Source organism: Rutilus rutilus (assembly GCF_951802725.1).
Source record: "Rutilus rutilus genome assembly, chromosome: 11".
Classification (NCBI taxonomy): Eukaryota; Metazoa; Chordata; class Actinopteri; order Cypriniformes; family Leuciscidae; genus Rutilus; species Rutilus rutilus.
This window is the reverse complement of record NC_140216.1, coordinates 7,484,303-7,500,363: the sequence shown is the minus strand read 5'-3', so window position 1 is coordinate 7,500,363 and position 16,061 is coordinate 7,484,303. Positions and strand designations below refer to the sequence as shown.

Here is a 16,061-nt window from a genome sequence, read left to right as displayed (position 1 = left end):
TAACAGTTAATTCACAGAGGACGGCTTCACTTGAAAATTGCTGTTCATTTGTGCAGATTATTCATTCCCTATAATTTCCATGATTTTCTACTGAGAAAGTTGAGAAACATCCATCAAAACTGACAACTGTGCTTATAACAGTGGTGACATACAGCAAGTCTTGTTTCCTTTCTCTCAGCAGCACAAAAAGATAATAGAAAATCTGCAGTTTTATGTGGCCTAGTATCAATTCTGAATATTCCCTGCTTGCTATTCACGCTCCAAAGTGTGCATTATTTCCATCAGCCCCCAGCACACTTCACTGATTTCACACCGGCATCTGAAGTTAAAAACCGCATCTCAAGATAGTATATATGCTCTGAGCAGTTCACCTTCCTTGAGCGCGCAGGGTTTCACGCCGTACGCAAATCGCGGGTGTTCGACTGGTGTGAAGGGTGAAGAAAAAATAGAAATGTACACAGCTCATCTGCGTTGTCATGGGAATGTCAGAAGCGGAGAGAGCGAGCGAGAAAACCCTGTTAATCTTCGAGCCGAAATCTCCTCAACTGACCGCATTAAATGGAACTCCATTATGGCTGAATAAAAGCTTTCAGCCTCTGCGTCTCAGTGGAGATCTATTTGGCTAGTCTGTTTTTGCTTATTTGATTCTGTTTTATTTCCTGCTTTAAGGAAGAAAACCCTATTTACTGGATCCTTTTGAAATCTGTTTGTTAGCCTCTATGAGTCATCAAGCTTGTTATGTGAAACTCTGCGTTTTATTCTCAAGTACATCATCTTTCGCATACGTCATTGTATGTTCTGATAATTGAGAACTCGAGACTGTTCACAAGTACCAAGGCAGCTTTAATGATTAAAAGCAGAAGTGCCATTTTATTCTTCTTCTAATTTTCAGAGCTTCATATTCAGAATAGATACTGAATGTGCAAAACTACATAATTATATTTAAAAACAATTTGTGGGTTGTCAAAATGACTAGTCTACTCATCAATTTTAAAGAGACAGTTCAACCAAAAATCTAAATTCTGTCCCCATTTAATCAGCATCCCGAACATCCTCCTTCTATGAAGTACAAATACGATTTGTCTTTTTTTTAATGTCTCTGTGGATTTTGGTCCATACAAGGAAAGTCAATGTGCTCCAATGTTGTTTTGGACCCCATTGACTTTCATTGTATGGAGAATTTTTATTTTTTTTCTGATAATCTTTTGTCTTCCAGAGAAGAAAGACATACAGGTTTGGAATGAAATGAGGGTAAGTGAATGATGACAGAATTTAAATGTTTTGGTGAATTTTCCCTTTAAAGTCTTCACTGACCTGGGGGGTGTATACATTACATACTTTAACATATGTTCTAGCATTCAAAAATAGCTATATGGAGTGCAATACAATGGAAGAAAATGCAGGGGTTGCAGGAAATTATTATTATTATTATTTAATTTTTTTTTAAAACACAGTGTCTTAAAAAAAGCAATGCTTTTGGTGGGACACTTCCAAGACTATCCGGCACCACTCATTTGACAAAGCTTTTTACATACTATACAGTAAGAGTCATTATTCTTAATGACGTTTGGTAGTGCAAAAATGACATGCTTCAGCTTTATATTTCAGTATTTGTGAACCACACAGGATTGTGTCTCTTTTACTTTTGTATGTAACTCATCTTGTTAAAGGAGTTGCTTAATTGACTACTTCTATTTACCTTTGAGACTGAATGCAGTCTCTTTAGCATTCATCTACTAATGCCAGTATAGACTGATAGTCAAGTTAATACCGCTTGAGAAGGTTTGCTGACCTGTGTGGGCCCCAGAGAGAGAACTCAGGACACGGGCATGCTGGGTAGGCCCATCGTACACCTCCACAACATCATTTAGAGCAGTCTGGAAGAATGCAAATTGGCTGAACACCACTGCAGAGAGATAAATAGAGACAGAGAGTGAAGAGACATAACTGCATAAAAAAATATGAATTATGCAACTGCATACCATGACTGTGCAAATGTTAATTCAATAGTAAAAGACAGAACCTAATCACACCTATGAACCACCTGTTGTGCTCTCCAGACACACCCTGGTGCTTAGCAGAGTAAATTTCCAAATGAGGGCCATAAAAAAGAAACCCTGTGTTGCAACGTTCCCTATCCCGCAGCTGTTCGAAGCCATTATGCCATGCCTACGGAAATTTGTGCCTTAATTAGCTGTGCTTCCACAACGTTTGGCTTGACCCAGAGAAATACAAGCAGGCTCACATCTGCTAATAAAGATTCTGTAGGAACCCCAAATTAGCCCGATAACATCCTTTTATTGATCAAATAAAAGGGTCCCAGTGTCAAGTAGAAGCTGCTGGGGTTATATGAGGGGATATCCAAAAATGTGTCATTATCTAGAGGCTCAGAGCCCCGAACGAAGAGCAATATGGATCAAAGTCCCTGTCAAGGAAAGTCAATTAATTTGGCTCATTTGGTGTTGCCATACTTGGAATACCTCCGGGTCGCTACTGTAACCCGAATTAAGTCCAACTCTTAACTACTTGAATGGGGAAAAGGGTTTGGGGAAAAACCTGAATCTCAAAAACTCACATTTAAATAACATTTTGAATCAGCAATAAAATCTGACATGAACTGTCCCGTAGATGTTTCTTATGCTCACATGCATGTGTGGTCCAAAGTGCACATGTCAGAACACACGGTTTCTACAGGAACTGGAGTTTCTAATTGCATCTGCAGTGATTGCGATTGGCTCTTTAATTTAGAAGAGGCTTATTCCATCATAACGCGTGGTGCACTTTCTCTAGTAATTAATTCAAATGAACCGTCTTGGTATAAATACAGTCTTCTACATGGTGTCTACTGATATTTAATATGTCAATGTATAAGCTTTAACACCTCCTCCTAACTGATCGTGACAAAACAAGTCCTGAGTGACAAATCAAAGTTAACCAGAACACGTTTTGTTTGGAATTTGGACAAATGAGATTGCTCTGAGACTGTTGGGGCTGACCAGCATGATGAACTAAAAATAGAACCCAAACAATAGGCTTGAAAAGTGGCAGTTTGCAGCTGATAAGGACACACATTTAACATGGAAGAGATGGGATTTAACCCTTTTTGCCCTTGAGTGCCTGATTCAGACATGGTGTATTGAACTGGCTGATTTCATTGAATAGCATTATTTACATCTGTTCCAGTAAATGCAGTAACTACAAAATCTGGATCCAAAAGCATCTTTCTCCATTGTAAACAACAAAAATACTGCATTTTTAAAATCATATTAGATGTTACCAATGCCTGGTGTGTTTTAAGGGCTCTTAAACACATGAAAGGACTTATATTTCTCCCTGTCTGATGTCTGACATCACAGCAGCTAGTGAAGGGTTGGGAACCGTGTGCATTTATTGTGAGGATTTCCCAATCAGAATCACATTTTTCTGCAAATATCACTGAAATAAATGGGAATGCTAACATTTAGTTACAGTATGCTACTGTATACTCCTTGATTGTAACACTACAGAAGTTCACGGTATCTATGTGTGTGCAATAGTACGCTTATACATGTGCTTACTTACCATAGTCTTTTGGCACAATAACCGTGTAGAGGCAAGCCCTCCCGCTGCTGTAGTTTCCAGGATAACCAGGGGAGAGCACCACACCCTCCAAGCCCGAATACTGACCACCGCACGGAGCTTAGTGAGAAAGACAGCCACAGAAAGAAGGCATTAGAGACTAATTTTCTGTCCTCCCCAACTCCTCACTGCCGTTGCCTCATTCAGCTGATCTTAAATTACTTTTCTTGTCTGATTCCTGAGCTGCCCGGCTAGATGTCCCTAGTGTTTGCCAAAGTGAAATTGCAGTGTGTTCAAAGCATTCCACAAGGTTACATTGCAAAGATGAGCCTTTGCTTATTTCAAAGGGAACAGCAACAAATGTGACAAACTCCAGGTCTTTGACAAAGGAAGAACACATGGTTACAGATCGTATTTGCAAAAAATTACTTGCTGAACTTCCATTATATGCTTTTACCTATGCAAACAGGTTTTGGTTTGTTCCAGCCGGGTTTGCCGTCTCCCCCCATGATGCAAGTCAGTGTGGCGTCTCCCTCCAGCGTATAGCCATTGTCACAGTAATAGGTGACAGTAGCCCCCAATTTCAACTCGGTACCAACACGAGTACCATTACGCACCAGCCCTGGCTCAAAGCACGACTCTCTGGGATTTTCTGTTGAGGAAAAGAAACACAAAGTATGGTGAGAGGGATAAAGAAGGAGAGAGAGCGAGAGATGATGATTTATGGCTATTTGTGTAAGACTGATAATCCAGCACGCACAGGGACCTTTACATATACAAATATTCACCAAGCATCTAATGCAAGTAAAAATTTGCTTTGGTGAGTAAATCATTTTGAGTCATTCACCAAGTGGCTTTGATTTGATTAGGAACTACAATGTAAGGCATGTTTTAAAACTAAGACATGAAAATCATATGCTAAACAAAACATCTGTAAAAATGTGTGTCTTCTATTGACATATTAATGTCTTCTCAATCACATGCATTTTTCACAGTAACAAACATATGAATAATAATACATTAATATAATATTAATAATATTTATTTGTAGTAATAATCGTCTCATTTCAAAGGCTGAGCACTTCTGGACATTGCATTTGTTGGCCACATATGTGTTTGTGGCTGTCTCCTTTTAGAAAAGTAACTATTACATTCCAAAGTAAGAAATAAATGACAATAATTTACGACTCTTGACTAATAACAGTGCATTTCATAATGGTTATTTTTCTAAAATGAGACATCCTTGATGACGATCTGCGCCTGACAAATTCAACCTCTGCAGAGCACAGCCTTTGAAATATAACACAGCTAATAAATCATCATTGTAATATTTTGTATAAACTTCATTACATGTAACATTATAAATGTCTTTACTGTCACTGTTGATGAATTTAAAGTGTGCCTGCTGAATAAAAGTATTAATTTCTTTCAAAAAGAAAATCTTACTGGTCCCAAACTTTTGAATGGTAGTGCATATTTATATGTATATGTGTATATATAAATATGGACACTGCTGGTGCAGGTTCTTTCCAGGTTTTTTCCCCCAAAAATTTAGTTTGTGTGAATAAGTGCACTTCAAAGATGCTTAAAATGAACGCACCCTGATCACCAATTCACAATCCAGAAATATGCTACAGCAACCTACATGCCCCGTGGAGCATGGACAGTGACCCACGACAGATTAAAAGTGACACTGGGCTAGATCAGGTCTGCTGACTACACAAAACAGTCCATCACCCAGCAGGACATGTGTATGGTGCACACCGCATCCTTTGGCCAAAATTAGAAATCAATCATTCTTACTACACATCTGCATCGCACAGCAAAAAATGGGTTGCATGCAGTTCTAGTTGAGATATTACTTCCTAACATAGTTACACTGTATTGCTCGTGCTGATGCCCGTGCCCTTCATGGCCCAATAGCACGTCGAAACAAGACGCAATCTGTTTACTGGGGTCGGCGCTAAAGACAGTCCACAATTCAGTTAATCTTCCTACACCGGGCTCCTAACAATACCAGTGCAAAACGGGCAGTAATTAAGAGTGGACCACAGCCAACCTTAAGTTCTAGCTCAGGTGTCCACTGATGAGGCTGCGTATGAGTGTGTGTGTGTGTGTGTGTGGGCGAAGATGTGTTTGTGAATTTGGACGTGACAAATGTTTGAGCTGGCAGGGAACAGTTCGGACGCGCAATGGAGTGTGTATGTGTGTGTGGTGTTTATTTAACTGTCGGTCAAGTGTGCAGAGCCTTGGCCCACATATTGCACCTCAGAGGCCAATCAGACGCGGTTGGAAGTCTGTGAGAAGCTGATTGGTCTGTAAAGAGGTTGACAGCACCTGAAGCTTGTTCCAACAGCAGCAGCATGCACAGATGAACCAACGTGACCCTGTGCCAGACCGGCTATGCTAACACTTCTGTCAGGGTTAAGTTGAAATAAACACACTTTTCATGTATTTATGATTTGCTTCTACATTATTAGTTTATACTAATTCATTGTGAGGAGACTGGGGTCTGGAACTGGAGCTTTTGAAGTGCCACACACTGTGTCCATCTGCTGCACCAGATTGAGAGAATACTGTTCCTCATTCACCAAGCCCAACAGAGGGTGATCTAAAGAGCGCGGTCTCTCTCGCTCTGACCGTTGCATTCCAGCAACGGCCATCAGTAGGTAGTGTTCTAGTCTAGTTAACTGTAAGTTATTTGACAGAGACTCAAAAAAAGCATTTATAACAAAAATAGAGTCAAATAATAGCTGTAGTTGTTTTTCTGATGCATTTGCCTCTATGGACAACATGAGAACAGTGTGAATTTCAATCTTTACCCAAAATACTGTTCAAAATTTGGGGGTTGGTAAGATTTTTTAAATGTCTCTTATACTCTCCAAGGACAACCATCAGTTCAAACTGAGCATCAGCATGGGGAAGAAAGCTGATTTAAGTGACTTTTAAAGTGGCATGGTTGTTGGTGCCAGACGGGCTGGTCTGAGTATTTGGTGATCTATTGGAATTTTTACACACAACAATCTCTAGAGTTTAAAGAGAATGGTCAGAAAAAGAGAAAATATCCAGTGAGCGTCAGTTCTGTGGGCAAACATGCCTTGTTGCCTGGTTGATGCCAGTGGGTCACAGAAGAATGGCTAGATTGGTTCAAGCTGATAGGAAGGCAACAGTAACTCAAATAACCACTCGTTACAACCAAGGTCTGCAGAATAGCATATCTAAACGCAAAACACATCAAACCTTGAAGCAAATGGGCTACAGCAGCAGAAGACACACCAGGTGCCACTCTTGTCAGCTAACAACAGCAAACTGAGGCTACAATTCACACGGGCTCACCAAAATTGCACAATAGAAGATTGGAAAAAAGGTTCCTGGTGTGATGAGTGCTGCGACATTCAGATGGTAGGGTCAGAATTTGTCATAAACAACATGAAAACATGGAGCCATCCTGCCTTTTATCATTGGTTCAGGCTGCTGCTGGTGGTGTAATGGTGTGGGGGATATTTTATTGGCACACTTTGAGCCCCTTAGTACCAAGCAATCGTCTAAACGCAACAGCCTTAGCATTGTTGCTGACCATCCCTTTATGACCACAGTGTACACATCTTCTGATAGCTACTTCCACCAGGATAACGCACCATGTCACAAAGCTCAAATCACCTCAAACTAGTTTCTTGAACATAACAATGAGTTCACTAAACTCAAATGGTCTCCACAGTCATAATATCTTAAGATAGAATTAAGATAGTTCTGAAGGCAAAAGGGGTTCCAAACCAGTACTAGCAAGGTGTATCTAATAAAGTAGTAACTAATAAAATAGATTAAAATGCAGTTTCTTCCTGTGATGACAAAGCTGTAATCCTTTAGAAATCATTCTAATATGCTGATTTGCCGCTCAAATAATTGTTATTATTAACAATGTTGAAATTATTTGTTCTGCTTTATAATTTTTGTTTTTAAGTTCAAAAGAACAACATTTACTTAAAATGTTTTGTATTATTATATGTCAGTTTTGTTCAATTTAATGTGTCCTGGCTAAATTTTTGTATTTTTTATTTGAACAGTACTTTTTACTTCCACATTAGTTATTAAAAGCATGGTCAATATGAAGTTATATACAGTATGAAACAGTCTCTGTGTCTCAGTAAAACTGCATCTGTCACAAAAATATTTAAAGACACATGATTTTGTTATTAATATATTTTACATAAATATCAGCACATTATACAACTGTCGACATAAGGAGGTCTATATATAAAAAAAGGCATTTTATTTAAATTTCTTATGGTCCGCTGAGGCAAAGATCATTAGAAGAAGTGCGGCAGTATGGATGGCATCTCAGTTTTATGTACTCGCCAAAGCCAATTTTTACTCTTGGACCTTGTTGTGTCTGATCAGACGAGTCTGTCATTTCATGAATAAACAAATAAGTGTCATCAGACAAAGTGAGGTCAGCAGGGCGAATACAGTGACAGTAAACATGCATTTGTTCTCATTTGCGCAGAGCCTTTAGTGTGACAGCAACACATTGATCAGATACCAGCTTTAGTGAGCGCATTCTGGCTTTCCATTTTCATAATTCTTTTCTAGACGACTGCGAGAAGTGCCATGGGTCGATAATTACACGCCGCACAATGGTGAATAGGAGAGGGTGATCAAGGCAACAGTCAAAGTGCTGTTGCAGTACGGAACACTACACATACAAAAAAAAAAAAAAAAAAAAAGACTAATGGAAAATTAGGGGCATTCTGATGCCATTATTTGACCAAATTATCATGCAATACAGTCATAGAAGGACTATATTGCATGCCTACAAAATGTAAACGGATATAAATTATTCCTCCCAACACAAGGGCGCAACATACCAGTGTACTGCAGGACAAATCCATTGCTGCTAAGTGAGGCGTCACTGCGGAAGGCCAGGAAGAGTGTGTTGGAGCTGCTCTCAATGCGCTCAGGGACGTCAGTGCCATAAAAGCTGCCCAGCAGCGGACTGAGAGAATCAGGCCCATCGTAGATGTGCAGGAAGTCGTAGCTCGGCTCTAGACTAAAGCTGACGGGAGGAAGAAACATGTATGATGTGACTACAAACTACCAGCACTATTGTTAACCAAAACTATTAAAAAGTGTTTAGTTAACTGAAATAAACATGAAATAAAACAATAAATAAAAATGAATATTAGAAAAAACTAAACTCAAAATTAGAAATGTTGCCTTGGCATTAAACTGTAATAAAGTAATCAAAAAAAAAAAAAAAAAAATTCTACACACACACATGCACGCACGCACACACACACACACACACACACACACACACACACACACACACACACACACACACACACACACACACACACACACACACACACACACACACACACAACATATGAAATTAAACATAAATAAATACTATAATAGTATATAAATAATACTTAAATAACATTGCATATCTATGTATTGTAATGATAATCCAGCTATTATTACCTACAGGAAATAGGGGACTTTAGTCTTATAAACCAGTCTTACTGATTGAAAGTGAGTGATATGATGTGGTCCGGCGTTACTGTTACTGTCCAGTCACATTCTCTGCCGTGAGGATAGGGCTCTGGGTATTCAGGAGACAGGATCAGTCCACCGGGAGCAGTCAGATTCCCTCCACATGGAGCTGCAGCACAAAAGGAAGGGAGAGAAAAAACGCTAAAACGTCTTTCATCTAGAACAGTGGTTCACGACCATGGGTCCAGGGCCCACTAGGGGCCTCAGCAAACTTTCATGGGGGTCTCTTATTTATTTAAAATAAGACTAAACAAGAAACAATGTGTTAGTTCACCCAATAATGAAAAGATTTGTCATCAGTTACTCCCCCTCAAGACTTTAGTTTTTCTTCGAAACACAAATTAAGATATTTTAATGAAATCTAAGAGATTTCTGTCCCTCCATTGACAGTCCACACAACTACCACTTTTGACGCTTTAATAAAAGTTCATATAGAGATCTTAAAACGAATCCATATGAATAGAGCGGGTTAGTCCATATTTTCTGTAGAGACAGAATAGTTTTACATGATGAATGGATTTATAAACATCAGTAGCGGTAAACTGAAGCTCAAGCATGTTCGCTTGATGTACAAGAACCAAAAAGGTTCATTCTTGTGTTATGCAACACTTTTGAGCTTCCGCAAGAAGCAATGAGGTTTGCTCTCAAATTCAATCTGTTCATCATATAAAGTGATCGAGTCTCTTCAGAAAATTTGGACTAAACGGCTCAATTTATATGGATTATTTTTACAATCTGTTTATGAACTTTTTGAAGCAAAAAAGTGGTAGTTGTGTGGACTGTCAATGGAGGGACAGAAAGCTCTCAGATTTAATTTAAACATGTCTTTATTTGTGTTTTGAAGATTAATGAAAGTCTTACAGTTTGGAACGACATGAGTAATTGATGGCATTTTTAAAAATATATTTGGGTGAACTAATCCTTCAAAATAAAAATAAAATAAAAAATAAAAAACACTAAAAATCAAGCTATTACTTTGACCCCCTTAACAACTAATTTTCAGGATACCCACAGCCTTGAAAAAAACTTGATAAATGGGGGAAACCTGGAACGCTCATGGAATTCTTTTTTCTTTTTCTCTAAAGAATATCATCCATAAATAATGAAGTCATGTGTTCAACTCAGTACTGTCTGTAGGTCCAATGTCAGGTATTTTACCTGGAACAAGCAAACATCTCCAGGGTTTTGCCTGTGGTTCAGGGAAACATTCACACTCATATTGAGTTTAATTGAACAAGGCAACCTAATTAAACTATTGTTAGTGTGGCTGTTAACATAAAGTGGCTTAAATTCACAAAAGAAAACCAAATACTGCGGCCCCTCATGTCCACACAAATCCTCTTGAGAGAAGTAGTGTGATGAAATCTTTATAATGTAGCTGGCGCAAGAGAATAGATGGTAAACGGCTGGTCAAGTCCAGCGGAAATATTAATAACAATAATGATCATCATCTCATATATTAGCCCTCTCATGTAGTCAGTGAATATTCTTATGTTCTTATATTTCCTGTGTATGATTTTAAAATGTATTGCGTATGTGTTACATTTAAATTGGGTGCAAACTAAATCAGTGAACCAGGCCTTGAACAAAGACAACTGAAAGGAATTTCAATATGACTTAAATTGCAACCTTGAGTCTATTTGAATATAGTTTGCACATAAATGGTTTCTTACTGTGTAACTGTGTTTTCATACCATAACTGAGTGCGTACTGTACAACAAAATACTGATCCCTAGCTCATTGTATAAAGTGTTTTCTCTAGCTTTAATGTCAAAACACGAACGGTATATTAGCATTAGAATTATTAGCCATTAGTCAAATCACAGCTGTGTCAATATTCATTACAACTGCACTCTTGCTTGTGTGTTAATTTTAATGTCTTTATGTGGAAACTAATGGGTTAGAGTATCCACCTTATTTTTCAGGAAGTAAGTTATTTTCTTTGAAAGTGCAAGACTTCTGATTGATTAGCCGATAACAGTAAATAACTAAAAGAATAAAGTGCACTAAATGGTTTTCTATTTGAGCAACATAACTGTTTATGATTACGATAATAATTCAAATAATATGATAACAAATACCAGTTTGCAACATGAGCGTAACATACAGTTTTTGTACAACTAAAATAACTGGAAGTGACAGGCATCGCGACTGACGTCGAAAGCCTTGCTCTTTTAAGATAAAATCTTATGCTGAAAATATGCTGGATAATGAGCGCGTAAAGATGGAGGGATCGCAGTGGAAATGTTGGTTGAGGATGGGAGTGTTTACATTCCTTAATCTGGAATGCTCATACCAGAACAGGTTGGCGGATCAGGCTGCCAGAAAAAACGGTTGTTGATCTCAGTACAGGTGATCTTGGTCGCCCCCTGTAGGAGGTATCCGGGATCGCACATGAACAGCACATTATCCCCTGGCTCTCTGCTGTCTCCAATGCGAGTGCCATTTGTTGGAATGCCAGGATCATTACAGGAAGTGGCAGTTGAAACTGCAGAGAAAAACAAATAAACATCCAGTCACAAAACTTAATTTAATCAATGGATCCCCTTGACCTAATATCCTAGAGTGGTTCTCAACCTTTGTTTGAAGTTTCAATAACTGAACGTTGATCAGGGTTTTATTTTTAGACCAATTAATTTGCATGACTTTTCTAGTCATTCTTGTCATAATTACAGTGATTTTTTGATTGTTTCTTTTAAAATTCACAAATAGCAATTTCTACTCAATCAAATATTTTAAAGACTGAATGACTTTAACATCTTCTCTAACATTTCCAGGTCTAAAAATCACAATTTCCAAATTTCCCTCATAAATCCAAGTTTTTCAAGGCCGTGGGAAATCTGGCTCTTATGCTGAGCACTGCAAAAAAAAATGTTTTGTCTTGTTTCCAGTCCAAATATTAAACAAATTCTTAAATCAAGATGCATTTACTAAAGTAATAAAATGCCATAAGATATTATGTCTTGTTTTCCGGGGAAATAAATACAAATTAAGAGTTTTTGCTTAAAACAAGCACAATTATCTGTCCATGGGGTAAGAAAAATAATCTTGTTTCTGTTTGAATTAAGATTATTTTTCTTACCCCATGGACAGATAATTTTGCTTGTTTTAAGCAAAAACTCACTTAATTTTGATTAATTCCCCCGGAAAACAAGACATAATATCTTATCCAATTTGACTTATCTAGTAAATGCATCTTGATTTAAGAATTTTTAGATATTTGGACTGGAAACCAGACAAAAATACAAAGTTAGGGAATTAATTAAACAAGCAATAAAGTAGAATGTCAGTTTGCATTTTGAATGTTAAACTTCAGCTTATTTTAATGCTCATTTGTCTCATTTTAATTTATCTTATGGCCTCTTTGAAAGTTTGCTTGGCTGAGAACCACTGTACTAGACAGCAAGTCTGGAGTTCATAACCATTTAAGTCATCTGCTGGGTTGTGGTGCTGACCTACCAGCCATTATGAATATCTAATAACTGCTGTAAATTTACATCTTCCGAGCACCCAAATGACAGCTCAAGTCTGCATTCTTCTACACACACTAATTTATTTATCTAGGCACCCGCATCTTTGTGGTACTCTCTTAAAGTTGCTTTAACCCAGAAGGGCTGTTTTGAAACTAAAATGTGAGGCTGTGGAACTGAAATAACATGTCGTTAATGCATAATGGCATATTATTTCTTTTTACTCTCTATGTAAAACCTTTAATGTTGGTTTTTTTGGGTCTCGAAGGTATCATGCAAGAAATCAGGATTCTCTGGCTGGAGTTGATGGCTGATGGAGGTGGACGGGAATGGTTTCCCTGGTTACAGGCTGACAGCAGACAGAAGCACATAAACCTTGGCTTAACGGGCTTCATTTATTGTCAGTGGAGAGGTTGTGTCTGCTGGGCCGTGCTGCAGGGTGGGTGCTGTCGGAGGCATTAGGAGAAGCTCTAAGATGGTGCTTCTCAGCTGTCATTCTGGAGCTCAAGCACTGTCTCCCACTAAGGTTTTTATCAAAAGTTTCAGGATGGTGCTGGATGGAAACACCGAGATGCAAATGCAATTTCCCAAAAATTAAAAACAACTTATTTGCCCGCTTCAAAGTGCTGTATGTATTCATCCAAGCCTTGAACCAAATCAAATAACACAATAATGAAATCACAATAGTTTGATTCAATGCACGAGAGCAAAACAAACAAAACAATTATGCACTTCATATCTTTTGTGAGAAATTTGTGAGTGAATGGAGTCCGAGTAAAACACATACCCGAGAACTGCAGAGCGAAACCTTGCTTGCTGGTGAAGAAGTCGGTTGTAAACTGCAGACTGACAGAGTTAAATGTGCTATGGAGGTCTGGAGGAAGAGTAGAGCCACTCAGCTCTCTAAGGAGAACACCTCCGTCCTGAGGCCCATCCCAGATGCGCAAAACATCATGCACCTCTTCAGTGTGGAAGACCAGGAAATGCAGCCTGTGGAGTTACACATACAAACATAACATTAGACAGTCATTCTGGAAGGGAGTCGGAAGGGAGGGAGAAAAGGAGAGCAATCATATCTATACGGTGCCAAGCGGAAAGAGAAGTAATTGGAATCACATCGTTAATTTGTACATTTTCACAAGTTTTCACTAGTTATATAATAATAATTTGTTCTAAGAGAGATATGGGTAATTTCGACTTGCCAGACAGGAAATTAGCACTTGGATAGTACTTAATATTAAAAGGATATAAAATGGAGAGAGACAGAGAGAAGATAAAGAGAAAAATAAGACTCAAAAATAAGTGAAAATTAGTCGACTGACACCTGCAAAATTTCATTAATGGGCAATTCATAAAAAGAAGAATATTAAAGAATGAGAGAAAAAAAAAAAATATATATATATATATATATATATTACTATAATGTAGAACATGCAGAAATTTAAGTCATTAACCTTTAAGAAACAGCAATTAAATAAGGACTTTCAAAGTGATTCATGAATGAGACATGCCACTTCCAATCCGAGGGAAAAGTACTTGTTTTCTGCAACCTAAATGCCAGAACCAGATTGCTTTACTAATGCATGAGGTTACTGAATACATAACTAACAAAGTGTTCTGTACACATAATTATAACAGATTGTCTTTTCAGAAATGGCTCTGTACGTTGTTGCTGCAGGTACTGCAATAAGGGGACATTAGGAAAACGCCTCTTGAGAACAGTCTACTGCATTATGATATACACTAAGGACAAATTGATCAACACCGCTAGAGAAATGTGAAAACCAAAAGCAAAAATCCAAATGACAAAATGGTAAAAGGGACAAAAAGCACATAATCCAAAAAGTGCAATACATTGCAAAAATGCATTGAATAAACATCTTCAAAAATTTAAATGGACAGGATTTCTAAAGAAATGAAAGCAATGTTTTTTTTTTTTATTATTTATATATATATATATATATATATATACAAAAACCTAATGTTTTTGGACCTTATTGAATTAAATTCAAGCTGGTTATTCTAAAACCCAACGTTTCAGAGGTCACTTTTCTCACACTGATCTTTAAAAATACAGTACATTTGTCCCAAATAATTTCTTAGACATTTGTGTGCAGAGCAAGCTGGGGAACCTTCGGTAACACTTTTTTTTTTTTTTTTCAATAGTCCACTTTAAACATTCTAGTAACCACAAACTTTGCAACAACATGTCAACTAACTCTCATTAGAGTATTAGTAGACTGTCTGCTTAATACCTGCTAACTCTTTTGATACTCCCTCAACAGACATTCTATAAGACTATACGTAACTTTGCAACTACATGTCAACTTATTTTATTATCCCTAAACCCTTATTCTATAACCCTATCCCTAAACCCTTATTCTATAACCCTAACCTAACAGTCTACTGATACCCTAATGAGAGACAGTTGACATGTAGTTGCAAAGTTACTTGTAGTTAGTAGAATGTCTAAAGTGGACTATCAAAATAAAGTGTAACTGAACCTTCCTTGTCCTGTGATAAATTCTGGGCATAAATGTCCTTGGTTTCACTTTATTTTGAGGGTCCCTTTAACACATTCTGTTGTCTAGAAGTAACATTGCACCTACATGTCTACTAACTCGCATTAGAGTATTAGTAGAGTATTAGTAGACTGGTAGGGTTAGGGTTAGAATAAGTTGACATGTAGTTGCAAAGTTACTTATAGTCAGTAGAGTGTCTGTTGGAGGACCATCACAATAAAGAGTTATCAGATATTAAGCAGACAGTACACTAATACTGTAATGAGAGTTAGTTGACATGTAGTTGCAAAGTTACTTATAGTCAACAGAATGTTCAAAAGGGACCATCAAAATAAAGTGTTACCATGTCCTTTAAAATTATGAGTTGAGTAGAGCTCAAAATAGTTTTTTTTACCACATTATTAAAACCACCTTGACAAAGAAATGGGAAGACATACAATAATATAATATGAATATATAGTATCGACCTTAAGTATGCTTTAAAGAAGACTATCAAGGTAAAAGTCCCAAAACCAACAAAAAACATCCAGGTTTAAGAAAAATAATCTTTCTGTAGAACAATACAGACATTTAAAACAAAACTTGAGATAAATAAGTTCATATAAACTAATCACAGTGTAACTGGAACGATTTGTAAGAGTTAAATCATCAACAGTTAGCAATTTGAAAGGAAATTATGTAAATGATATCAGGAGCCTGCTTTTAAGAAACTCAAAGCCCTTAACCAGGGAGGCGGCGGAGAACTTTGTCACACATACACAAAAGCTCATTAACACAGACCATGCTGCATTAACAGAAAAAAACAACAACAACAAAAACAAGAAGAGACATTGGGTTGAGTACAGCGATTACTGCAATGCTTAGTGAGTAAGAAAAAGAGATCATGTGTAAAAGCTGACTTTATCAGTCATGGTTCACAGGCCTTTTACACATGGATGACTTCAGGGGCGGCATA

The 16,061-nt window shown here is 37.6% G+C and overlaps 1 protein-coding gene across 1 annotated transcript in view; it reads right to left on the bottom strand.

Annotated features, from left to right (window-relative positions):
- csmd2 (CUB and Sushi multiple domains 2) overlaps positions 1-16,061 on the bottom strand; it is a 296,611-nt gene that overhangs the window by 66,935 nt on the left and 213,615 nt on the right. The window contains exons 26-32 of the mRNA XM_084424679.1: positions 13,372-13,574; positions 11,411-11,602; positions 9,085-9,223; positions 8,424-8,611; positions 4,016-4,210; positions 3,562-3,678; positions 1,793-1,906 (exon numbers count right to left, since the gene is read on the bottom strand). Of these exons, the coding sequence (XP_084280805.1) occupies positions 1,793-1,906; positions 3,562-3,678; positions 4,016-4,210; positions 8,424-8,611; positions 9,085-9,223; positions 11,411-11,602; positions 13,372-13,574 (1,148 nt within the window). The remainder of the gene's footprint in view (positions 1-1,792; positions 1,907-3,561; positions 3,679-4,015; positions 4,211-8,423; positions 8,612-9,084; positions 9,224-11,410; positions 11,603-13,371; positions 13,575-16,061) is intronic.